General features: G+C 42.5%; 1 protein-coding gene across 1 annotated transcript in view; it reads right to left on the bottom strand.

Annotated features, from left to right (window-relative positions):
- The window catches only part of MAPK8IP3 (mitogen-activated protein kinase 8 interacting protein 3), a 78,228-nt gene that overhangs the window by 28,475 nt on the left and 25,291 nt on the right, over positions 1–24,462 (bottom strand). Inside the window, exons 6-19 of the mRNA XM_063430612.1 lie at positions 21,041–21,185; positions 18,768–19,005; positions 17,391–17,493; positions 16,578–16,696; positions 12,039–12,056; positions 11,016–11,073; positions 10,513–10,665; positions 10,195–10,249; positions 8,916–9,064; positions 8,381–8,437; positions 7,846–8,016; positions 6,981–7,107; positions 5,916–6,011; positions 5,481–5,639 (exon numbers count right to left, since the gene is read on the bottom strand). Coding sequence (XP_063286682.1) covers positions 5,481–5,639; positions 5,916–6,011; positions 6,981–7,107; positions 7,846–8,016; positions 8,381–8,437; positions 8,916–9,064; positions 10,195–10,249; positions 10,513–10,665; positions 11,016–11,073; positions 12,039–12,056; positions 16,578–16,696; positions 17,391–17,493; positions 18,768–19,005; positions 21,041–21,185 — 1,648 coding nt within the window. The remainder of the gene's footprint in view (positions 1–5,480; positions 5,640–5,915; positions 6,012–6,980; positions 7,108–7,845; positions 8,017–8,380; positions 8,438–8,915; positions 9,065–10,194; positions 10,250–10,512; positions 10,666–11,015; positions 11,074–12,038; positions 12,057–16,577; positions 16,697–17,390; positions 17,494–18,767; positions 19,006–21,040; positions 21,186–24,462) is intronic.

The following is a 24,462-nucleotide window of genomic DNA, read 5'->3' as shown; positions in this document are numbered from 1 at the left end:
CAAACCTCCTATAACCCACACTACCTGAGCAGCACCCAACACCTCCTATAACCCACACTACCTGCTCCAGCCCCCCACACCTCCTATAACACACACTACCTGAGCAGCTCCCCACACCTCCTTTAACCCACACTACCTACTCCAGCTCCCCACACCTCATATAACCCACACTACCTGCTCCAGCTCCCCACACCTCCTATAACCCACACTACCTGCTTCAGCTCCCCACACCTTCTGTAACCCACACTACCTGCTCCAGCTCCCACAAATCCTATAACACACACTACCTGAACAGCATGCTCACTCCAGCTCCCCACACCTCCTATAACCCACACTACCTGCTCCAGCTTCCCACACCTCCTATAACCCACACTACCTGTTCCAGCTCCCCACACATCCTATAACCCACACTACCTGCTTCAGCTCCCCACACCTTCTGTAACCCACACTACCTGCTCCAGCTCCCACAACTCCTATAACCCACACTACCTACTCCAGCTCCACACACGTCATATAACCCACACTACCTGCTCCAGCTCCCCACAACTCCTATAACCCACACTATCTACTCCAGCTCCCCACACCTCCTATAGCCCACACTACCTGCTCCAGCTTCCCACACCCCCTATAACCCACACTACCTGCTTTAGCTCCCCACACCTCCTATAACCCACACTACCTGCTCCAGCTCCCCACACCTCCTATAACCCACACTACCTGCTCCAGCTCCCCACACCTCCTATAACCCACACTACCTGCTTTAGCTCCCCACACCTCCTATAACCCACACTACCTGCTCCAGCTCCCCACACCTCCTATAACCCACACTACCTACTCCAGCTCCCCACACCTCCTATAACCCACACTACCTGCTCCAGCTCCCCACTCCTCCTATAACCCACACTACCTGCTCCAGCTCCCCAAACCTCCTATAACCCACACTACCTGAGCAGCACCCAACACCTCCTATAACCCACACTACCTGCTCCAGCTCCCCACACCTCCTATAACCCACACTAACTGCTCCAGCCCCCCACACCTCCTATAACACACACTACCTGAGCAGCTCCCCACACCTCCTATAACCCACACTACCTACTCCAGCTCCCCACACCTCCTATAACCCACACTACCTGCTCCAGCTCCCCACACCTCCTATAACCCACACTACCTGCTTCAGCTACCCACACCTTCTATAACACACACTACCTGCTCCAGCTCTTCACACCTCCTATAACCCACACTACCTGAACAGCATGCTCACTCCAGCTCCCCACACCTCCTATAACCCACACTACCTGATCCAGCTCCCACAACTCCTATAACACACACTACCTGAACAGCATGCTCACTCCAGCTCCCCACACCTCCTATAACCCACACTACCTGCTCCAGCTTCCCACACCTCCTATAACCCACACTACCTGTCCCAGCTCCCCACACCTCCTATAACCCACACTACCTACTCCAGCTCCCCACACCTCCTATAACCCACACTACCTACTCCAGCTCCACGCACGTCATATAACCCACACTACCTGCTCCAGCTCCCCACATCTCCCATAACCCACACTACCTACTCCAGCTCCCCACACCTCCTATAGCCCACACTACCTGCTCCAGCTTCCCACACCCCCTATAACCCACACTACCTGCTTTAGCTCCCCACACCTCCTATAACCCACACTACCTGCTCCAGCTCCCCACACCTCCTATAACCCACACTACCTACTCCAGCTCCCCACACCTCCTATAACCCACACTACCTGCTCCAGCTCCCCAAACCTCCTATAACCCACACTACCTGAGCAGCACCCAACACCTCCTATAACCCACACTACCTGCTCCAGCTCCCCACACCTCCTATAACCCACACTACCTGCTCCAGCCCCCCACACCTCCTATAACACACACTACCTGAGCAGCTCCCCACACCTCCTATAACCCACACTACCTACTCCAGCTCCCCACACCTCCTATAACCCACACTACCTGCTCCAGCTCCCCACACCTCCTATAACCCACACTACCTGCTTCAGCTCCCCACACCTTCTATAACCCACACTACCTGCTCCAGCTCCCACAACTCCTATAACACACACTACCTGTTCCAGCTCCCCACACCTCCTATAACCCACACTACCTACTCCAGCTCCCCACACCTCCTATAACCCACACTACCTACTCCAGCTCCACGCACGTCATATAACCCACACTACCTGCTCCAGCTCCCCACAACTCCTATAACCCACACTACCTACTCCAGCTCCCCACACCTCCTATAGCCCACACTACCTGCTCCAGCTTCCCACACCCCCTATAACCCACACTACCTGCTTTAGCTCCCCACACCTCCTATAACCCACACTACCTGCTCCAGCTCCCCACACCTCCTATAACCCACACTACCTACTCCAGCTCCCCACACCTCCTATAACCCACACTACCTGCTCCAGCTCCCCAAACCTCCTATAACCCACACTACCTGAGCAGCACCCAACACCTCCTATAACCCACACTACCTGCTCCAGCCCCCCACACCTCCTATAACACACACTACCTGAGCAGCTCCCCACACCTCCTTTAACCCACACTACCTACTCCAGCTCCCCACACCTCCTATAACCCACACTACCTGCTCCAGCTCCCCACACCTCCTATAACCCACACTACCTGCTTCAGCTCCCCACACCTTCTGTAACCCACACTACCTGCTCCAGCTCCCACAACTCCTATAACCCACACTACCTACTCCAGCTCCACGCACGTCATATAACCCACACTACCTGCTCCAGCTCCCCACAACTCCTATAACCCACACTACCTACTCCAGCTCCCCACACCTCCTATAGCCCACACTACCTGCTCCAGCTTCCCACACCCCCTATAACCCACACTACCTGCTTTAGCTCCCCACACCTCCTATAACCCACACTACCTGCTCCAGCTCCCCACACCTCCTATAACCCACACTACCTGCTCCAGCTCCCCACATCTCCTATAACCCACACTACCTATAACCCACACTCCCTGCTCCAGCTCCCCACACCTCCTATAACCCACACTACCTGCTCCAGCTCCCCACACCTCCTATAACCCACACTACCTGCTCCAGCTCCCCACACCTCCTATAACCCACACTACCTGCTCCAGCTCCCCACATCTCCTATAACCCACACTACCTATAACCCACACTCCCTGCTCCAGCTCCCCACACCTCCTATAACCCACACTACCTGCTCCAGCTCCCCACACCTCCTATAACCCACACTACCTGCTCCAGCTCCCCACACCTCCTATAACCCACACTACCTATAACCCACACTACCTGCTCCAGCTCCCCACACCTCCTATAACCCACACTACCTGCTCCAGCTCCCCACACCTCCTATAACCCACACTACCTGCTCCAGCTCCCCACACCTCCTATAGCCCACACTACCTGCTCCAGCTTCCCACACCCCCTATAACCCACACTACCTGCTTTAGCTCCCCACACCTCCTATAACCCACACTACCTGCTCCAGCTCCCCACACCTCCTATAACCCACACTACCTGCTCCAGCTCCCCACACCTCCTATAACCCACACTACCTACTCCAGCTCCCCACACCTCCTATAACCCACACTACCTGCTCCAGCTCCCCAAACCTCCTATAACCCACACTACCTGAGCAGCACCCAACACCTCCTATAACCCACACTACCTGCTCCAGCCCCCCACACCTCCTATAACACACACTACCTGAGCAGCTCCCCACACCTCCTTTAACCCACACTACCTACTCCAGCTCCCCACACCTCATATAACCCACACTACCTGCTCCAGCTCCCCACACCTCCTATAACCCACACTACCTGCTTCAGCTCCCCACACCTTCTGTAACCCACACTACCTGCTCCAGCTCCCACAACTCCTATAACACACACTACCTGAACAGCATGCTCACTCCAGCTCCCCACACCTCCTATAACCCACACTACCTGCTCCAGCTTCCCACACCTCCTATAACCCACACTACCTGTTCCAGCTCCCCACACATCCTATAACCCACACTACCTGCTTCAGCTCCCCACACCTTCTGTAACCCACACTACCTGCTCCAGCTCCCACAACTCCTATAACCCACACTACCTACTCCAGCTCCACACACGTCATATAACCCACACTACCTGCTCCAGCTCCCCACAACTCCTATAACCCACACTATCTACTCCAGCTCCCCACACCTCCTATAGCCCACACTACCTGCTCCAGCTTCCCACACCCCCTATAACCCACACTACCTGCTTTAGCTCCCCACACCTCCTATAACCCACACTACCTGCTCCAGCTCCCCACACCTCCTATAACCCACACTACCTGCTCCAGCTCCCCACACCTCCTATAACCCACACTACCTGCTTTAGCTCCCCACACCTCCTATAACCCACACTACCTGCTCCAGCTCCCCACACCTCCTATAACCCACACTACCTACTCCAGCTCCCCACACCTCCTATAACCCACACTACCTGCTCCAGCTCCCCACTCCTCCTATAACCCACACTACCTGCTCCAGCTCCCCAAACCTCCTATAACCCACACTACCTGAGCAGCACCCAACACCTCCTATAACCCACACTACCTGCTCCAGCTCCCCACACCTCCTATAACCCACACTACCTGCTCCAGCCCCCCACACCTCCTATAACACACACTACCTGAGCAGCTCCCCACACCTCCTATAACCCACACTACCTACTCCAGCTCCCCACACTTCCTATAACCCACACTACCTGCTCCAGCTCCCCACACCTCCTATAACCCACACTACCTGCTTCAGCTACCCACACCTTCTATAACACACACTACCTGCTCCAGCTCTTCACACCTCCTATAACCCACACTACCTGCTCCAGCTCCCCACACCTCCTATAACACACACTACCTGAGCAGCTCCCCACACCTTCTATAACACACACTACCTGCTCCAGCTCCTCACACCTCCTATAACCCACACTACCTGCTCCAGCTCTCCACACCTCCTATAACACACACTACCTATAACCCACTCCTCCTATAACCCACACTACCTGCTTCAGCTCCCCACACCTCCTATAACACACACTACCTGCTCCAGCTCCTCACACCTCCTATAACCCACACTACCTGCTCCAGCTCTCCACACCTCCTATAACACACACTACCTATAACCCACACCTCCTATAACCCACACTGCCTGAGCTTTAGTTTCACCTTTGAATCATAGATCCTGATTCAATAAAAATGTACGTAATAGAACCTTCCATACACTCATGCCATTGTCTACAAGTCTTGGGAACCGTGGTTGCAAAACTTGCCTTCCCATTTAGATCTGCCTTTTCACCATTCCTTTGTACCTTAGAAAATCATCAGTATTCTCCTTCCAATACTCATATCTAGAATAGGCATGCGTTTATGGGTCTCATTGCCAATTAAAATAACACTTTCCATCCACCTTTTTCTTCTCTGGGGATGTGTGCGTGCTCTTGCTTTCTCCTTCCACTTCTCGATCACAAGTCAAAGGATCGCGTCCTGATATTGGTTTGGTTCCGTTCAAGCATTCTTCCTCAGATGGCTTCCAGCCTGCCAAGTCTACTCCAGCAGCACACCACAGCTGGGAGAAAGATCACAGTAAGCACTACCACTTTTCAAATTGTTTGACCAAAATCCAAGTTCACCCAGTACACTAACCGCATCCCCTATTGCTGCCGCTATCTTAGTAAGTTCACTTCCTCATTATCTGCTCAGGTTTGGATGGCCATTAAAGTCTGAGATCATGGGGGGTTGCATAGACTAGACATTTTACGTTTTCTCATGGACTTAAGTTATTTTAAACATACAATATAAAAACGCCAAATTTTCAGCCAAATATTGTTTGTTGTACTATTACCTTCATGGTGGGATCCTTCTCTACCAGGGGCCTGCAATATACCGGGACGGGCACATTCTTCATACGGTTGTCCTCTTGACCTCCATTTGGACTTAGCTGCCATAGTTAAGGAAATTGAAAATTTACTGGTATGAGGTTGGTAAAGTCTTCTCTGTGAAATAGTCACAAAAATGTCCAATGGACTGGTATTCCTGCTTGTAGAACCATGTTGGGAAAGGATTGTAACTGGAAAACTCATCATTCTCTCTGAGGCCATCAGAATGATCAGGTTTAGGATAAAGTGCAGAATGGGGTTCGTGGTCAACCTGTATAATGGCTAATGTAACACATGTAGAGGAAACTGAGATATTAGAAAAAATACACCAGGGGTAGCCAACCTTCATCACTCCAGATGTTGTGGTCTATATCTCCAAAAATAATATTGGCAAAGCATCATGGTAGATGTGATCCATAACATCTAGAAAAGCCTACCCCGGGACAACCCTTTCAGAAAATTAATTTAAAGCAATTGCTAACCTTGAATACTGCTGGGTGATCCGTGTGGCTATACCAGTGCTCATGAAATTGTTATATAATACAATGATTAATTAACTATTTAGGGTTTATTCATTAAATGAGGAGTGATGGAGAGCTGACAAAGAATTGCAGGTTTTAGGTCCAAATTTGTGAAATGGAAACACTTTTTTACCACTTTGGCTGTATTGGTCTAAAATCTGCAATTCTCTTGTCCGTTCTCCACAATTTTCAGTTTAAAGAATACATCTATTAATACATCTGTGGGCATAGGCAGCACTATTGTCCATGACAATGAATTAAAAAATGTGCCTTTATCCCCACAGATGTCCAACTAAGTGGTGGTCACTATTCGTGAACGTGGACATAAGTGGTGTGCAGCCATTAAAAGGAAGTGCTGACCACGGAAACCTGTTTGTATTTTTTTTGCCGCAAACATCCAAACGCTGTTGGCATTAACAATGCCTGACGCCTGTTTTTTACTTTCTTGAAAAATAACACTTTGAAGAAGAAACGTGGGCAACAAAACCCACGTAGGACTTTATCACTAACCTGCTTGTATTTAGCAGGGAGGCTCCAGCCACAGGCTTGGAGGCGCCCATCATCATTGCGCACATGCTCCCGCACTTGGCGGTACTGCTCACGTTTTTGTTCCCGTCGAGCAGTAGACGTGCAGTCACTGAGGAGAGAAGCCACAGTGTTACTTCTCAATCTATGTGGAGAGAAGAAAAGAGAGAGAGGGTGCAGAGCGTCAAGGGAGAGAGCCAAAAGCTAAGCAGCAAGGATTAGTGGCGGTAAGTAAGCCGGCAAGCGGAGGGGACCGAGTGCAAGAGGAAATAAAAATCAAAGCATCGTCCAATCAGCCTTTAGAAATGCTCAGACATATGTGAAGGTGTTTTCTTTAATAAACATAATGTCACTTTTGTCATCATTAGAAGGAACATCAAAAACTTATTTTACACAGAATGATATTCATTCACTAAACAGAGAGCTTTAGAGAATTGACAACAAATTTCAACTTTAGACCAAAATAGTCAAATTGGAAAAACTGATTCAATCTAGCCAAGTTGGAAAATTAGTTTCCTGCTCAGATACTTTCGTCTAAATTTTCCAACACTTGTCAATTCCCTAAACTTACTATTTACGGAACAAAACCATGTTTTGAGCTCATTACAACCATTGGCTTCCTTAATGGAGACTAGAATGGAAGCTTTAACGTAATAATTAAATGAGATGTTCTGTTAATGCTTGCTGATATTTTTTCCTTTCTTTGTGGCGTACCCAAAAATGTATATCTTATCCATAAAACGTTAAAGGTCTCCATGTACCATGCCACCTAATACCCAATGATGTAAGTACGGTAGTTAATGGTTAGTAGCGGTACATTATGAAACACATGACTACGTTTAGAACTTACTCGTCAGGGAAGAACTCGATGGTGCGGCCCCCAGAGGAGATCTGGCACATTGTGTGACTGCGGCGCTGGCTGAATCCTGCAGGAGTGGGAGACTTGTAGTGGATGTTGACCGAGGGGTAAGACCTCTTAGCAGGAGGTGGGCTGGATGAGGAACTGAACAGTCTGCTGAAACTGCAAAACAGAGACAAAATGTATATGAGTTCTCTAGACTTTTATTCTGTGTCAGAAGATGACCTGTAAAATGAATTCACAGTGTGTTAAAGTGGAGCTGTGCAGCGTATGAAGTGACATTTCTTTAGACCATCCTTTTCCCGTAAATGTGAGCAGGTCAAGCATCAGCAGAGCAATGCTGTACGAGCGCCTTTGATGGTGCTATGCATCCATGCACTCATCCTGCACTGAATGGATTAAATAAATGTATAAGTCATGCCAGGGCAGTGCCAGCACTGTCAGGAATGCCATATCATTAAGAAAAGAAAAGTGAATGGAATTAAAAAAAAAAAAAAAAAATAAACAGAAAACTCAGAACACTAACAATTGCCAAATGGTTGACTTCTTCTTCTCTTGGACAGACGGGTGTTCCCGGGAGGCTCTGCAATAAAAAAGATAGTTGGAAACCAATAAATAAATATATCGGTAATTTAATGGATTTTCTTACAGATCGAATTGGACACATATTATCATCGATAAACATAGTTTACTGATGGGATATCATGTTAAAACCGGTCATAACCTATTGCTTTATGAAATGAATTGTATACCTCGTATACAGCGATAGATTTAAGATGGAGTAGACTAACGCATTCAGTTCAGACACACCAATAAAACACACCAATAAAATAAACATATTTTACAACAATCTTCTTTTTCACTCTTTTGGGATAACATGAACCACATACGTTTAAAGAAACACTAAGCACCGTAACCATTCCAGAACACTACACTTAATTCTTTACCACAAGCTACACTATGTATAACATTTGCGTGTGCTTTGAGTGTCAATTTAATGAATCCTTATCATTCCTGGATCATGGGTCAGAGAAAGGACAAAGTGACACATTTGTTTTCACCTGATCATTTCCGTCCATCGAACAGCCTCCTGTAGCTCCATGAGTCTTTCCTTATACTGGTTTCTTTCCATCAGAACACGAGCCATCTCCACTCGGGTGAACCTTCTACGCTGCGCTATGGGGATGTTATCCTGCAGAGGTGAGGAGCTCTTTGATCGGGGAGAGTGAAAGAGTAAAAAGAAAAAATATTCTATTAAACAGAATTAGAATCTTCTCAGGAATCCTCTTTGTCCATGCTCCCATATTCCCATATTTGTGGTTCCACCATACACCATGACACACCTTTTATCCTATGCCAGGAAGCAGGATCAAGTATACGCCATTTATAAGATCTAAGTACATTTAAGGGCTGAAGAAAAGGAGACTTCCTCTACTCAATGAAAATTGGGTGGTATTTGGATGAATAAAGAGTGGTGTACGGGCTGGGACTATCAAAGTGAAGCTACACAAATACTCAGTGCTCAAACAACGGGGCAACGCACAAACCATTAACCATGTATTATAACCATACATCACTAGAATTGGCCAAGACATTCCAGTTCTTCACTAAACCCCAGAATAAATTTATAGTATGTACAACATACATCCTTAGGATAATTTGTGAAGCTCTCGGATAATAAAACTAATGTACACTACATTCTACAATATTGGCACCCAACATGCACATATCACTCAGCTGTCAGTGTGTTTAAAGGACCACTCTAGGCACCCAGACCACTTCAGCTTAATGAGGTGGTCTGGGTGCCAGGTCCAGCTAGGGTTAACCCATTTTTTTATAAACATAGCAGTTTCAGAGAAACTGCTATGTTTATTAATGGGTTAAGCCTTCCCCCAAATCCTCTAGTGGCTGTCTCATTGACAGCCGCTAAAGGCGCTTGCGTGATTCTCACTGTGAAAATCACAGTGAGAGCACGCAAGCGTCCATAGGAAAGCATTCATAATGCTTTCCTATGCAACCGGCTGAATGCGCGCGCAGCTCTTGTAGAGATCTCCCCGCCCAGCGCTGGAAAAAGGTAAGTTTTACCCCTTTTCCCCTTTCCAGAGCCGGGCGGGAGGGGGACCCAGAGGGTGGGGGCACCCTCAGGGCACTCTAGTGCCAGGAAAACGAGTATGTTTTCCTGGCACTAGAGTGGTCCTTTAATCAACAGACACATGTCTATGTTCATTCTATTGCAATTTACCATCGCCATACCCATTCAAAATTGAACAAAAAATGTAAACTGGAAGGGGAAGTATGTACGGAAGTCCATAGTAGAATTGCGAGGGAAATTATACTCACCTCTTCTACCTCCTCTTTGGGTTCTTGTAGGGCCACAATAGCTTCTGATTTTACCCTTTAAAAGAAGAAAGGTTATCAAAAACACACCTAAACTAAATGACATCATGAGGAACTGTTTGTTTACAGGAAGCACAAAGCTTCTCCAACTGGGTATGTTTTATACAGTTTTATAAGAATACAGTAACAGAATAACATCAGAGAAAGGGAAATAAGGTAATGGTTTTACAAAGCAGCCGCTGTAAGCCTTGTTCTACATAAAAACTTCAATACACGAACCACCAAAACGTGATGACTTTACAGACTGCATGAGGTCCATACCGTTTAAGTTCTTCCTCCAGCTCTTTAACGCGGGTCTCAATTTTCAACTTGGCCTGTTTTGTCGCTTCCAGCTCCCCCTTTAGTACATCATGCTCCCCATTGAGCTGGTCCACCTTTGCTATTAAATCATTCTTAACCACATTCAAAGCATTCCTATCAAAAGTGAAATACAATAACATTTGAGAGGAATATATCATATACATTATTCAGTGATGACTAACATTCAGTATTCAGTCAACAGAGTCTAGGCTATAGTGCCATATTAATCACCATGGACATAAATAATAGCAAAAAGTATATAGTTCCATTTGGTGTTCCGAAAACCGAACCTTGTGGGCTTCTAATGGAAAAGAATATTATCGCCTACTGGATGGATAGCATCTAACAGTCCATCAAAAATATATCAAAGCAAATTCGAAATGCCATTAATAACTTCCTTATTAAAAACACACATCTAAGTAAACTTAATTTAAAATACAGTGGTATATTGAATAGTCCCTTACTTGGTCTCCAGTAACTGGGAGTTCTCCAACAGTAGATTGCCCACCTCTTTTCCCATTCCTAAAACGGTAAAGGTGTAGTAAATATTAGTTGTTTCATTTTGAAAGGTTGCAACGGAGACTAGAGCCAGTATATCAGTAGCAATCGATTAGCCTACACACCCCTAAGGTAGAACAAATTGTGTGACTATGGTATGGGGGTGACAATTCAGTATAATGCCATAACACCCCAATAATAGCAAAACAAAACCCAGAGAGATAAAAGATGTTATTATGAGGCAACATTTTGGATGGTTTAATATCATTTAAAGAGTCAATATTTTTTTTTTGCTATTGATTCATTGTTGCCACATTAACGAAAACTCAGAGTCACAATTAAGAAAACGTCAGCAGCACAGACTTGCTGCCACACAGTGTGTTAACACGAGTGGCAAAAAACGGTTCCAGAAATTAGTGTTTCAGTGGCTGCCATTACTGGAGAGATTTCAAGAGACCAATATGAGGCCATCTTGTTTTGTGAAGTGGCTTTTTATTGGCTTCGAGATGTGTGACGGATGTTGACATTTATACTTGGGGTCTATATTTGATTCTAGTTAATGCGGTTTGTTTGTTTTTATTGAGAATGGGCTCAACTTATTGCTTCAGGTGTATTGTTTTCTTGTGCATACAGCTCTCAGAGATGCCAAGTTGAGATGGGTGAGTTGATCCTTCAAATTACGTTTTAGTTGGGACGTAATGTTATTTTGCTGCACCACTGACGTCAAAAAACAGACCATAATACTTCTCAATTTTTGAACTATGGAATTTTATAGAAAAACAAGCTAGAAGCCAAAAATCAAACACCCACTTCACTACCTAAATCAATATCCTGAAATCTCTGTGGTTTTTCACATCTCGTATATAAAAAGGGATAAAACGTCCCCACTCAGCAGCAATGAAAATTAGATTGAATAGCCTCTCTTACAAGCAGAATATGCAGCAACATATAGAAAGCTTGAAATACAGATACACAGGCATGGGCCTTACCAAAGAAATCATCCCGCACTGCCAGAGCAGCCCACACAAGGAGAGAGAGGGAAGCAGTAGAGAGGAAAAGGAAAAAAGAGCAGCTGTTAGGATAAGTTGGATACCAGCCATTATGTCCATGCAGCGGAACCCTTGAAGTGCACGTACGTCTAGAATTCTATTACGCATGTTCCACCACTGGCCAACCCAACAGGCTGAACACACTGTGTGAGTCCTTATGGGAGTCCACCTACTCTAGTCTAATAACAGAAACAGGTTTAATGTTTTTTTTCAAGTTGATCAGTCACGTTATTATTTTGAAGGGTTTTTTTTTATATTACAAATTAATTAATAAAAACTATTTGACTATGTGTTCACTCGGAAGGCTTATTAACTTTCAGTGCTTAAATCCTACTCAGATTTGTCACAAGTAAGTTAACTTGACTGCTGGTTGACATCAGCTTTCCAGTTAAACAGCAGGGGAAGTCAGTGGACATTCAATCAGTACTACCAGAAAGTGAAGACTATACATTTATAGGGTTCTTACATTTAAAACAATATGTCAAAAGAAGAGAATAAAAAAAAATGATCAGATATAATTGTAATCCTAAAGAAAAATAAAGCTTTACTAGTCCTACGTGTTTTACAATATAATATAGAATGTTAGTCCCATCAAATGTCAGATCTAGATTGCTTAGCACATTAATTTTAAATATTTACCTATATATATTGTATATATTTTTACATACACCACTAGAAAAATGTGCACTCTTTTTTTTTTTTTAAATTAAGGTTTTAAAGATAAATGGCCATAATACATTACAAATGAGTACACCAACTGGCTGCTATAATAATCTTCCCGCAAACCATTAAACTGGCCAACAGTGTATGAAATGTAGTCTCCTAGTATGAGTTTCACAGCCAATACAAAACAAACTGGAGTGAAACGCGTCAGCACTAGCACAGTTGATTAAACAGATCCCATCAAAATAGAGTGAGCAAAAAGATAAAAAAAGTTGAAACGCACCAGCTGTAGACCAGACGGAAGGAGGGAAGAATGCCATTCGCTTGGGAATCAGGCAGAAGAATAGGAGAGGGGGAGGACTAAATTAGGAATGGTCCAATGGAAAGACAGTAGAAATACACACCTGAAAATTCTCCTACAAGGCCCGTCCGTCGATGAAGAGGGTGACATGAGGGTAGTGTAAGGAGAGAGGGAGAACAGAGGGAAAGAGTGGGTCAGTCAGTGGATTGAAACATAAAATAAATTATAGAACTATTCTAATACAAAAGAGTAGAGATGCCCAAACCTGTCTCTCCAGCGGTAGTGCTACTACAATACCCATAATGCTGGTAAACGAAAGAAGCTGATTTATGGGAATATTAGCTCAATAACTGCTGGAGAGTAATGTTTGGGCACCCCTTAAATTAAGCATTTGTTATGTAAGTACTATGAAACTGCCTAGCAGCGACCCTGCTTGGTCGGTATTGTACATTTTGACAAGTGATGGTTAAAATCCACGAGCCATTAAAAATCAAATAGGAAATTGACCAATATAAACAAAGTTTTGCTCATTTCAGTGAAGGGTGTAAACCTGAGATATGCAGTCATTGTTTGTTATTAAAATTAAATCAAAAAGAACAACAAGCTGCCTTGAAGTGCCTGATAAAAAATATGTCTGGGCTTAGCCAATGACAGACTGGCATCCTGTGGATTTAGTGTACATGTAGAGGTCCATCATTTTTTAACAAACTCCCTTGAATATCATTTGGGCAATGCCACTTGATATGCATATTTACATCCCATGGTCTTATTATAATATCAACCTTTTCCAAGCTGCAGCGCAGAATCAAACATGGTCGAACGGCCGCAAAGCACTGTCAGGTCACATGGTCAGTGCTACCACACATAATACAAGTGGCGCCACCAAGCACGGCATCTCCATTGAGCGGTGGAGATAGAGTAGCAGAAAGCTATAAAATGGATTCTTTTCATGCTGCTGACGTGAAATAGATAGGGGCGTTTTTGAGATTTTTGTTTTTGCAAAAAAAATTACTATTTCACACAAAAAAATGGTGTAATGATGGCATAATATGTGTACAAATCTTGTGTGATTTTACATTTCGCTAGCCCAAAAGAAAAATGTTTGACACTCTACCATTGAAATCTTGGTCTACTGATAATACTGACTCACTGTTGGAAGACATATTTAAAACCCATAATGCTTTGTTATGACAACTCGTATCATGAGGAAATGAAGACAATTACAGTCATAGTCAGAACTGTGTTATGTTTGTCATGACCCTCAGTCAACCATATTGCAGGTTGAGAATCATGGCAGACATAACACACAACAAATTGAATACCAATTATTACCATTAATGTAGTAGAGCCTATCAGGCATAGGCAACCTTCGGCACTGCAGATGTTTTGGACTACACCTCCCATGATGCTTTGCCAGCATTGTGGGTGTTAGACCATTATGGGGGATGTAGTCCACAACATCTGGAGTGCCGAAGGTTGAATATCCCAGGCCTAGATTGTAGCCGAGACCCGGTGACACATTCAAAGAAACATGATTAACAGCATAGTTAACTATAAATATCTATGTAGTCTGTAAATTAAAATCAAGATAGAAGCATCCATTTTGATTTTACATTAGATATTACTATGGGCGTGTTTATGCTTATAATATTATTTAGAATGAAGAAAATAACTGAAATTACATTGATTCATATATTTAAATTGCATTTTACCAAACAATACTATCACAATGAGAGACATTTTTATGTGTGGCAATATAATTTCAGAAAGCTGAGTTGTGGCCTGCTAGATAAACAAAATGGCTGCCGGTTGCTGGATTTTATTTGCATTCATGAGGAGATTGATCAGACCAATTAAGCAAACATTATTCAAACAGTTAAGATTAAACATTTCTAAATTATTTTGTTGGTACATTGCAAAATATGCAAAATTGTCAAGGCTTACTAGGTTATATGTGAGATTGTATTGTTTCCACATTTTTTACTACACTGTGTAGGGAAATGACACTTGTATTGCACATTTTGCGTGATCATATTGGAAAAAAAGCTCCAAATCACAATCCAGGACATGCAAAATGAGAACAGTGCAGAAGGACAACAGCTGGCCAGGTAAAATTGATGGCACCCCCCCAAAAAAAAACATTGCTCAGCTGAAACCACTGAATCAATGCAGCCAATAAATATTTATTGTTTTATATCCAAAAAGCCTAAAATACAAAATAAAACAATAAAACCGAATGCAGATAATGGTGATACAGCCATCAGGGGCAACTCACGACTGCAATTTAGATGATAAGGTTAACGCGTTTCGCACCACACAGGGTGCTTACTCATGAGCAATATGACTCAACACCATATGTGGTGCAAAACCACACTGGGTGTGAGGATTTTTTTATTGAGAATTTCGGCTACATTGATTCTGTGGTTTCAGATAAGCTATTTTTATTGTCCATTGATGTTTGGAGCTATGACTTGTCGGCAAACTACAACAAAGTATGGGGTTAAACATTACATGAATTCTGTGGATATTTTCTTTATTTGTGCAAAAACTATGACCAACCCACAAAGAATTACTATCTTGCACTCAACACCATCTGGCCTGGGACATGTGCCTCATTTGCTCCATCCATACATTTGCCCACAACAAAATGATGGAGCTGGGCTGAAGTGTATTCAAATCCAAAGCATTTTAAACATTTGTCATATCTGTTCCATTCATTATGCCTTTTTATTAATCGCTCAATGCATCACATTTTTCATTTAAAAACCACAGTGCTCACTGATAGAGCCTCCGGGCTCAATTGCCATTCCTAATAACATCTTATCTAATACATATATGTCAGCCACAGTTATATTCATGATGTTTATTATGTGTTGTTCATATGCTTTGCTTTGTTGTTTTCGTTAACCACTTTGACGTCCTTAAGTAGCCAAGGGCCCACTTACTACGCCTCACTACATTTACGAGAGCAGTTCGGCACTTCTTAATATTCAGTCCTACGTACTGCGGACAGGACTCGACCACCCCCCACTGTGTTTAGGGGTCTACACTCAACTTTATCTAGAAATTACATAGCTAGACTACATACCCTCTACTCACCCCATAGAAAGTGGCATGGATTTACCCTCACCACTTAAGCTAGCTAGACATAACACACATAGGAGACCACAGCCAGAGGAACGACAACAACCTCCTAACCCTCAAATATAACCATGCCTAAGCAAACTCAGATGGACGTAGAGGGTGTAGTACACTTATTAATTATGGTGTGCTTAAACCCCGTGATAGAGAGAACACAGATAACCACACCATATGGCCTACCAATAGCATAGACGGGCGTGACCTTTTAAAATAAAAATGGTGCGGTATGTTAATGTTCTTCTTATATGAAAATGGAATGTATGATACGGTCTCACCTCCTGATCGAATTTCCTCGTTATACCATGCATAACCTGTAACCTACAACCTGCACTACCAAAATAACGAATTATAAAAAAACAAAACACAGTGCTTACCAAGAAGATCTGCCCCTTCGTCAACATCACCGATTACCGCTGACCCAGCTGTGGCCAACTCGTGATACAAAGAATCTGTGTTGATCCCAAAAGCTTTGTTCACGATCCCTTGAGTTGGACTGTCCGAAAAAGTACATATCACATATTAGAACACTATTGTAGTATAGAAAACAATGTGACAAATGTACTCCTTGCCTCTACGAAGACCCCTCTACAGGTCTCCCAGCTAAACCTGCTTATTTTTCAATAATTTGCCTATCATGGCTGATTTTCTAATACACTTTTGATCCATTTCAAGAACTATCTGACCAGGTGGGACCTTGTCTGCTTCCATAAGTGGCATACTCTGTGTTTTTAAAGCCAGGCCCTGGACATCTCAACTCACACAATTAACCAAGTTTGTAACAGAGTTTTTATAGCAACGTTCCATTCAGTTTCAGTCTATTTAACAAGCCTTTTCAAGTTTATGTGGCCATTCTACCTAGTCTCTTAATCTTCCAGCCTTGGACCCTTCCATGACACTCTAAGAAGGGGAGATTTCCAGGTTCCCAGTCCATCGATATTTATAGGTCATGTAGGGTAATCATACAGGGGGAAACAAAGCAGAATCAAGTAACGAGGACTGATAAACTACCTACAAAAAACATTTACAGTCCATTGCACACAGACCATTGTTATTGAGGTTATCTTTGAAAAGGCTTGATCCCATATAGTAAAAAAAAAAAAAAAAAAAAAAAAAGAAACTAAAACAAAAAACAAATCATAATTTGGTGACAAATACTATACTGTTTCCTGTGTGTTTTGCTTGTTCACCTGTTTCCTGTGCGTTCCAAACGGGAATCTGGACACATGTCTAACTCTGGGGTGGAATCGACAATTTCTTGGACATCGGACCACTCATCACTGCTTCCCATTCCTGTGGGAGAGACACCAAGTGAGGTCTGCTACCATTTGTACTTTGGAAACAAAGTTCTTGAAATTCTTAATGAGTCTGAAAATAAACTTAGTTATTCACTAAAGTGTAAACTATTAGGAATTCAACAAGAATTTCACATCTTAGGCCAATATAGCCAAAATGAATGCATATCCGACTTGGGGATTTTTCTGATTTGCCTTCTTTTAGCTTAGCATTTTAAATTCACGCTAAATTTCCTACTTTTCACACTTCAGTATTTACACAGTAAATACACCTGAAAGAGTTGAATAGTGGATTGATCAGTTATGTAACTATATACACCAGTTTTTTTTTTTTTAGTTTCTAAACATGTTTTTGATAAACATATTCATAATTTCTATGCATGTACTCCAATTCCCTAGAATCATAAAGAAAACAATAAAACCAGATCCTAAAAAATTATAAAATGTGAACTTTTAATCAAACTTGTAGTTTAATTGTAGAATTTATCTGGATTTCCAATTTGCAACACAATGAGAATTAATTTAAAGGGACACTGTAGGCACCCAGAACACTTGAACTCATTGAAGTGGTCTGGGTGCAGTGTCCCTTTGGTCCTGTATCTGACGCTGGACACCCTCAAGCTATTCATGAGGACACCCAGTGTCAGTTATTCCCCATAGGAAGACATTGATTCAATGTTTTCCTGTGAGGAGGTCTAAAGCGCGGCACAACATTTGCCGCCCGTCGCGGGACATGGGTGGGGGCGGAGCAATGGCCCAGGGCCAAGGGACATTGGGGCAGGGATCAGGTAAATTAATAACGGGTTTTTAACCCTTTATTTACCCGGGCGGGGGGGGGGGTGTAAGGTAGGGGTAAAGCGAGCAATAGTGCCAGGATTACAGCTGTGTATTCCTGGAACTATAGTATCCCTTTAATATAGAAATATTTCTTAAAGGGACACTAGCACTAATACGGTCCCTACTGATGTTTTTCAGAGAGACTTTACAGAAGGAATCCTTCTGCATAACAGCTGCTTTGGACTACAACTTCCTTGACAATAAGCTATTCATTTTGCCACCTACTCATCCAGTATTCCACAGCAGCTGGGATGCTTCAGCTTCATAGGTAGGGAATGAGACAAAAAAGAGATTTTAAAAAAATGTGATCCGCAGTTAGCTACAGATCTCAAAACCATTGTCTTCTCAACTGAATCTGCAATTCCTAAATTCAAGTTTGTTACATTTCTACATTGTCTCTTCTTTTATAATGTAAGGGAAATATAGAGGTCTTACCTATGCTGACATTCCTCATCTCTTGATTCACCTGGACCTCCATGTTATGGCTGTTCCTTTTGTCCCTCGACCTCTTGGTCTTACCGGTCATTCCATAGTCCTGGTGGGGCTGTAGGCTTTCGTGCAGTGGGGTGACAGCCGCTGATGGGACGGATGAGGTGGGGGTGTTAGATTTGGTTCCAGTCGTGCTTGGGGTGGCTGCCACCGAGGACTGACCAGACTCTGACATCTCATCCTGCTAGCACGAGATTAGAAAAACGTTGTCTTAAACTAAGTCTCTTGATGTGATATAAAAAAGACCTTCAAGTATGTAAACTAGATCTCAATTCTAGATCTTACCTTTACCAGACAGATAAGAATTAGAGTGTAAGCCATGGGATGTCTAGAAGATAACTGTGTTGCTACTTAGGTGAGCATTCTAGAGGTGACATCAGTCAAAACTTCTTAAAAACATGATAGGGGTCTTGCCAGACATAATATGGGACCCTAAAGTATTGCAGCTCATTGTCAATCTTCTCCTTCTCTTGTACCCCAACCTACTTCTACCAGAAATCTTTTCTGGGTAGCTTCACCAATTATCACCTCTTTCCCCATTAAGACTTGGACTTTTTATTTTAAGTAATGGAACAGATCTCCACATATGTATTTGCCCTATGTAAATTATTGCCCTCTTTCCCAAAAATAATAAGTGGAAGCTCCCCAGGCATGCTTATAAAGTCCTCCATACAGATTGCACAGAACATTTACAAGTCTTCTTTTAACTGTTTCAGTGATCACCTTACTTTGGGGTCACGAATAATCCAAAATTAAAGGGCTTGTGTTTCTCTTTAAAAACACCTGTTCTATACATTCTGATGCTGAATTTTCCCCCACAATATATTTTAATCTCTGCCATGGAATATGAATTGATCAGGAAGGAAAGGCTATGTGCGTGGTGGGAGATCGTGTTCTAAAAACCAGAGAAGGTTAATGTAAGTGTAAATACGTATGTTGTTAAAAAACATTTTGCAGTTGCCGACTGCTAATACAACACCAAGACAGTGATTTATACTCTATTCTTTACTGTGACAAAAATAATTATTTTCTCATTTTTGAATATTATGTACATTTTGCCATAAAATGTGTATTGAATTCACACTCACCTGATGCAGAGGACAAGTTACCTGCCCAAAGATTAACCAAAACTAAGCATACTTCTATGCTTAAATATCCCGTCCATTTTATATTATAATTATATTTGAGAGACACTGAACAAATGCGGTGAGTGGAATGTGGTTGGAATTGTATCGAAATGGCTTATTAGAGGAGGATACAATGTACAATGGGGTGGGTGTGCCTATCCCAATATGGTTTTAATGAATGTCTAGTGAAAGAATGACAAAATGGTTAATCTCTAGCTGAATCGGGCAGCATCGTGGTCTATAGTTTGTACAGAACAGGTTCTTGTCATCATGGAGCATTGTTACTCTGCAACGTATAAAGAAAACGTTTAATGTCAAGTACTCCTGTTGCTCTGTAATATTACGAGTATACAAAGGGTTTGAATGTAAAGGAGCGTTAACAAACACTCTTGCTCTGTAACGTGTGCGGCAAAAACTTTGGATATTAAGTAACATTGTTACTCTGTAATGTGTATAGAAATAGTTTGGATTTTAAGTACCATCGTTACTCTGTAATGTGTATTGAAACACCGAAAGCACTTTAGATTGCCGAATTGCTTTATGTGTGAAGAGTGTGTCCTCTTTTTTCATTTTAATAAAAGTGCATATTTTGATAGAAATTGGCATTTTTATAAATTAACCTTGTTAAACCCACCTGGCTGTCAATCATACAACTGGCAGCGATTGCCCAGAGCACCTGCCTTGCAAAGGCTTCTCATTGAGCTGCATTGGGAAGTCTGTGATTGGGCGGCCACAGAAAGTCTGGGTGGGGTTAGAAGGGGAGGGCTTACAAAGTCTGCAGAAAAGAGATCTGAAGTTTTTGCAAGCTATTATATATATCCCCAATGAAAAAATATATAATTAAATGCATGCATGTTTTCATTGTTTATATATCTACTAAACAGTGTTGTTGTTTTTTGTTTAAAAAAATGTATTTGGGCAGTGGCACGTCCCTTTAAAGAGCATTATTACTCTGTAATGTGTATAGAAATAGTTTGGATGTTAAAGAGTATTGTTACTCAGTTACTTTGTAATGATATGACACGAGTGAGATGGATCTGGTTGATGGAGACATGTGGAGGGAACTCTGCTCCCATGACTGTCAGAGCCAACCTTGTAGCTGAAGCTGGACTTTAGCTGGCTGAGGTCACTCAGGTGCCAGTGGTCCGAGCTTGGGGTGATTTTTCCACCCATCTGCCCACGTACCATTCCGTCAGCCAGTGGAAAGACGTTTAGCGAGGTCGGGCGTTCCTTCCGGCTGCAAAATAAAAAAAGTTGAAAAGAGGTATATCAGTGATGGCCATCATTACATCTCTTAGTCAAGCGGTCATTGCAATATAAACCTCATCATCCTAAGACAGTAAAAGAATGGCAACGCATGATAATAATGACATGATGTAAATTCTGGCACATTTAGGGACAACCTTGGCAGATATTATGTTGATGGGAATCATACTTTTGAGCACTTCAAATGACTTCAATTTTATCATAATAAGGAAGGAGGAAAAATATTTTTTGTAACCCATATGGGCAATAAGATTTGAACATTTTTTTTATAATGCACATATGATCTAATATAGACCTAAACACCATGTTTTGCACAAAAAAAAGAGCAACCAGACCTGCAAGCATCTACAAATTTGATTTAAAAAACAAACAAAAAAAGCCTATAAGAACCCATTTCCTCTACTGTCGGTGAAATTTCCTATCATCACGTCTCGGTGGATGACCTCTTTGTACAGTTCTGCTAGAGAAGAAATAATGATCGATAGCAGCTTAGACGCCGAGGCTGGACACACAAGGTCTTGGGAAATATAACTCTTAACTGTTGTCTGGCCAGGGACAGGCCAGCTATTGACATGGGAATTTCCATTTTAACTTGAAATGTCAATTATCTTTACTTTGTTATGGTGCTACAATGTGTTTTAGCTTAATTGGTTGAAGATTTGAACAGCTAAATGGTTGTTTTTGCTAAGCACTTTATTAGTGGAGAAGGAGGGTGTTCGAGGAGTTAACATCAAGTGATCAGAGACCAGGGTGTGCAAACACAGACAGACAGTGGAAACGTAAAACAGACAGCAGAACAAGGGGCTGGATGCTTATTGCACATAAAATCTTATTAAGGGACCGAGGGTGTAAAAACCAATATGGACATAGTATATCCCCTTACGGGTTATTCACTAAAACCAGAAAATATCTCTAATTCAGTTGTGCTTTCACATTGGCCACGTCAACATTAAATTTAAATTTTACTTTATTGAACAACCCTGTATTTATTTTCAACTCTTAATAAATTGCTAAATCAGATTATAAAATAATTACATGAATTCAAAATGAACAAAAAAGAAAATATATATATTTTTTAAGTGCTTTTACACACTATGGTTTAACCACTAAACCAGGAAATGTGAAGAACCGGCAAAGGAATTGCACATTTTAAATCAATTTATTTGAAATGAAAATAATTGAACTGGAATAATTTGTGAGTTTAGCTATTTTTCCAGCTTGGTTCATTTGGTCTAAAATGAGCCATTCTTCACAATTCCTTTATTAGCAAATGAAATGCCAGCATGTTTGACTCTGTTTTCTGCATGGTAAAATGTATGTGGAGTATGTGAATATCCTTGTTACATACATCTGAAATTCCTAACTCTACAGTATTAATGTCCCTACTTATTGTTAGGCCCCCACCACCTACTAATTTAAAAACAAAATCAAATAAAAATAAATGTTCTACTCACCTTCTCACCAGTGCCAGCCCCCTCATGGCATGTCTCCAGGATGAGAGTCCAATCCAATGCTCTTCATAGAGGAGCACTGGGGACCGCGATGCACCTAAGATTCTGCGGTGCAATGATTCTCTATGGAAGCCCCTGTTGGCTCTCATACCCAGAGGGCTTGGAGGTTTGGTTTGAAGCCGCACTACCAAGCCTTCTAATTACTATACTATTTAACTCTGGGGTCCCTAAGGGGAGGAGCAGGGGAGGGGGGGGGGGGGGGGGGCAGACAACTGTAGGCACTAAAACAACTTTGTCTAGATAAAGCTGTTATAGTGAATACAGTGTTCCTTTAATTGAGTTACAGTTACCGACCATATTTTTGTTTATAATGCTGATAAACAAATAACATTCACAGAAAAGAAATGATAAGGTCTAATATTAGAGTCAATGTAACAAATAGATAAGAGCATTGGGTAAGTATATTCTCCCCTAGCTTACACCATGCAAGCGTACATGTCACTTGGGTTTTTTTGGGGGTAAAAACAAGCAACTTCCACAAATGACAGGGGCAAAATCTGGGGAAAGACAGGAAGTGAGTCAAAACTGTGGTCAGGGGAGAGTCTGAGAAGTTAAGAGGCGTAGCGTGCAGGGTTTAGGGGTGGCACCGGGGAGCAGCCAAAGGTGTGGATTTTTGGGAGTGATCTTCTACTTCCATTTTGGGCTCAAGCCTAGGTATTTTTGAAACCTAGATAAAGATAATGTTTTTTTGTTTTATGGTGCTTTAATAATTAATTAGCAAAACATCAAAAGTGCACATGTTGCTCTGAATAGCAAGTGTCTCACACACCCAGAACATATAGCTAAACCAACATATAAAGTATGCCTAATGCTATACACATACACTATACAAATAGCGGTCTTAGGTATTTGTCTTTTATACTTAATACCACTATTTGTGGTGGGTGTCAATAGCACTAGGCGCCCTTTATTTGTTGGCTTATCTATATTTTTTAAAACCTAGAATTGTCCCTGACTTAGCTAGAGACATTTTCAATTGTCAGCCTAAAATTTGCAGCTTCTTTGTCAATCAGTGGAAGTTGTCTAACAAAACAGAATAGTTCTAGGTAGTACAGGCCTTTGGTAACTGCTAGCTTTAGTGACAGCGCAAACGGGATTTACCTCTTCCTCCAGGACTGGCGGTGGCTGGAGTTACATGTCACAGACAAGACACCCAAAAACACAGCGGTCACAGCACAAGAAGCAAGACAAGAAAAACAGCTGTTAGATGCAATGGTTCATGCATACAACAAGTGTGCAAAAGGATGAGCAAACGCAGTGGCGTGACGCAGCAGGTGTGTTCTTCAACATGCATGGACGCCAAACTTATAGCTTCGGCAGAACTCACACGCTAAACAAATACTGTGAAAAAAAGATAATACATATATATATGTAGCTAGACCTCCAGTGGGAAGCTTGCCCTCTCTCTGACAAGAAGGTTAACAGGGATACAGCGTGACCAAATTCTGCTTAACTTTTTTTTAGTATTTTAGACAAATAATGAGGAAGTGAAGCTTCCCCTCTATGATGTCCTCAGCTGAGAGGGTGCTCAATCTGCACCCCAGCTCTCTCTCCAGAGAGAAAAGAACGAGCCTTCCATATTGAGTGTAGGGAGGGCAGATGACTGATTTTTACCTTTCAAAACTAGTAAGTTTTTCTCTAGTCGTGTCTTAGAGTCCTCTCTGCCGTTAACCTTTCCTTTACCTAATAGGATATCATAAAATATTTTATATTTCTGTTAATGGAGAGCTAGATTAT

The sequence above is a fragment of the Pelobates fuscus genome, chromosome 8 (genome assembly GCF_036172605.1).
Source record: "Pelobates fuscus isolate aPelFus1 chromosome 8, aPelFus1.pri, whole genome shotgun sequence".
NCBI classification, from domain to species: Eukaryota; Metazoa; Chordata; class Amphibia; order Anura; family Pelobatidae; genus Pelobates; species Pelobates fuscus.
Note: the sequence above shows the minus strand (reverse complement) of the source record. Positions and strands in the feature narration are given on the sequence as shown.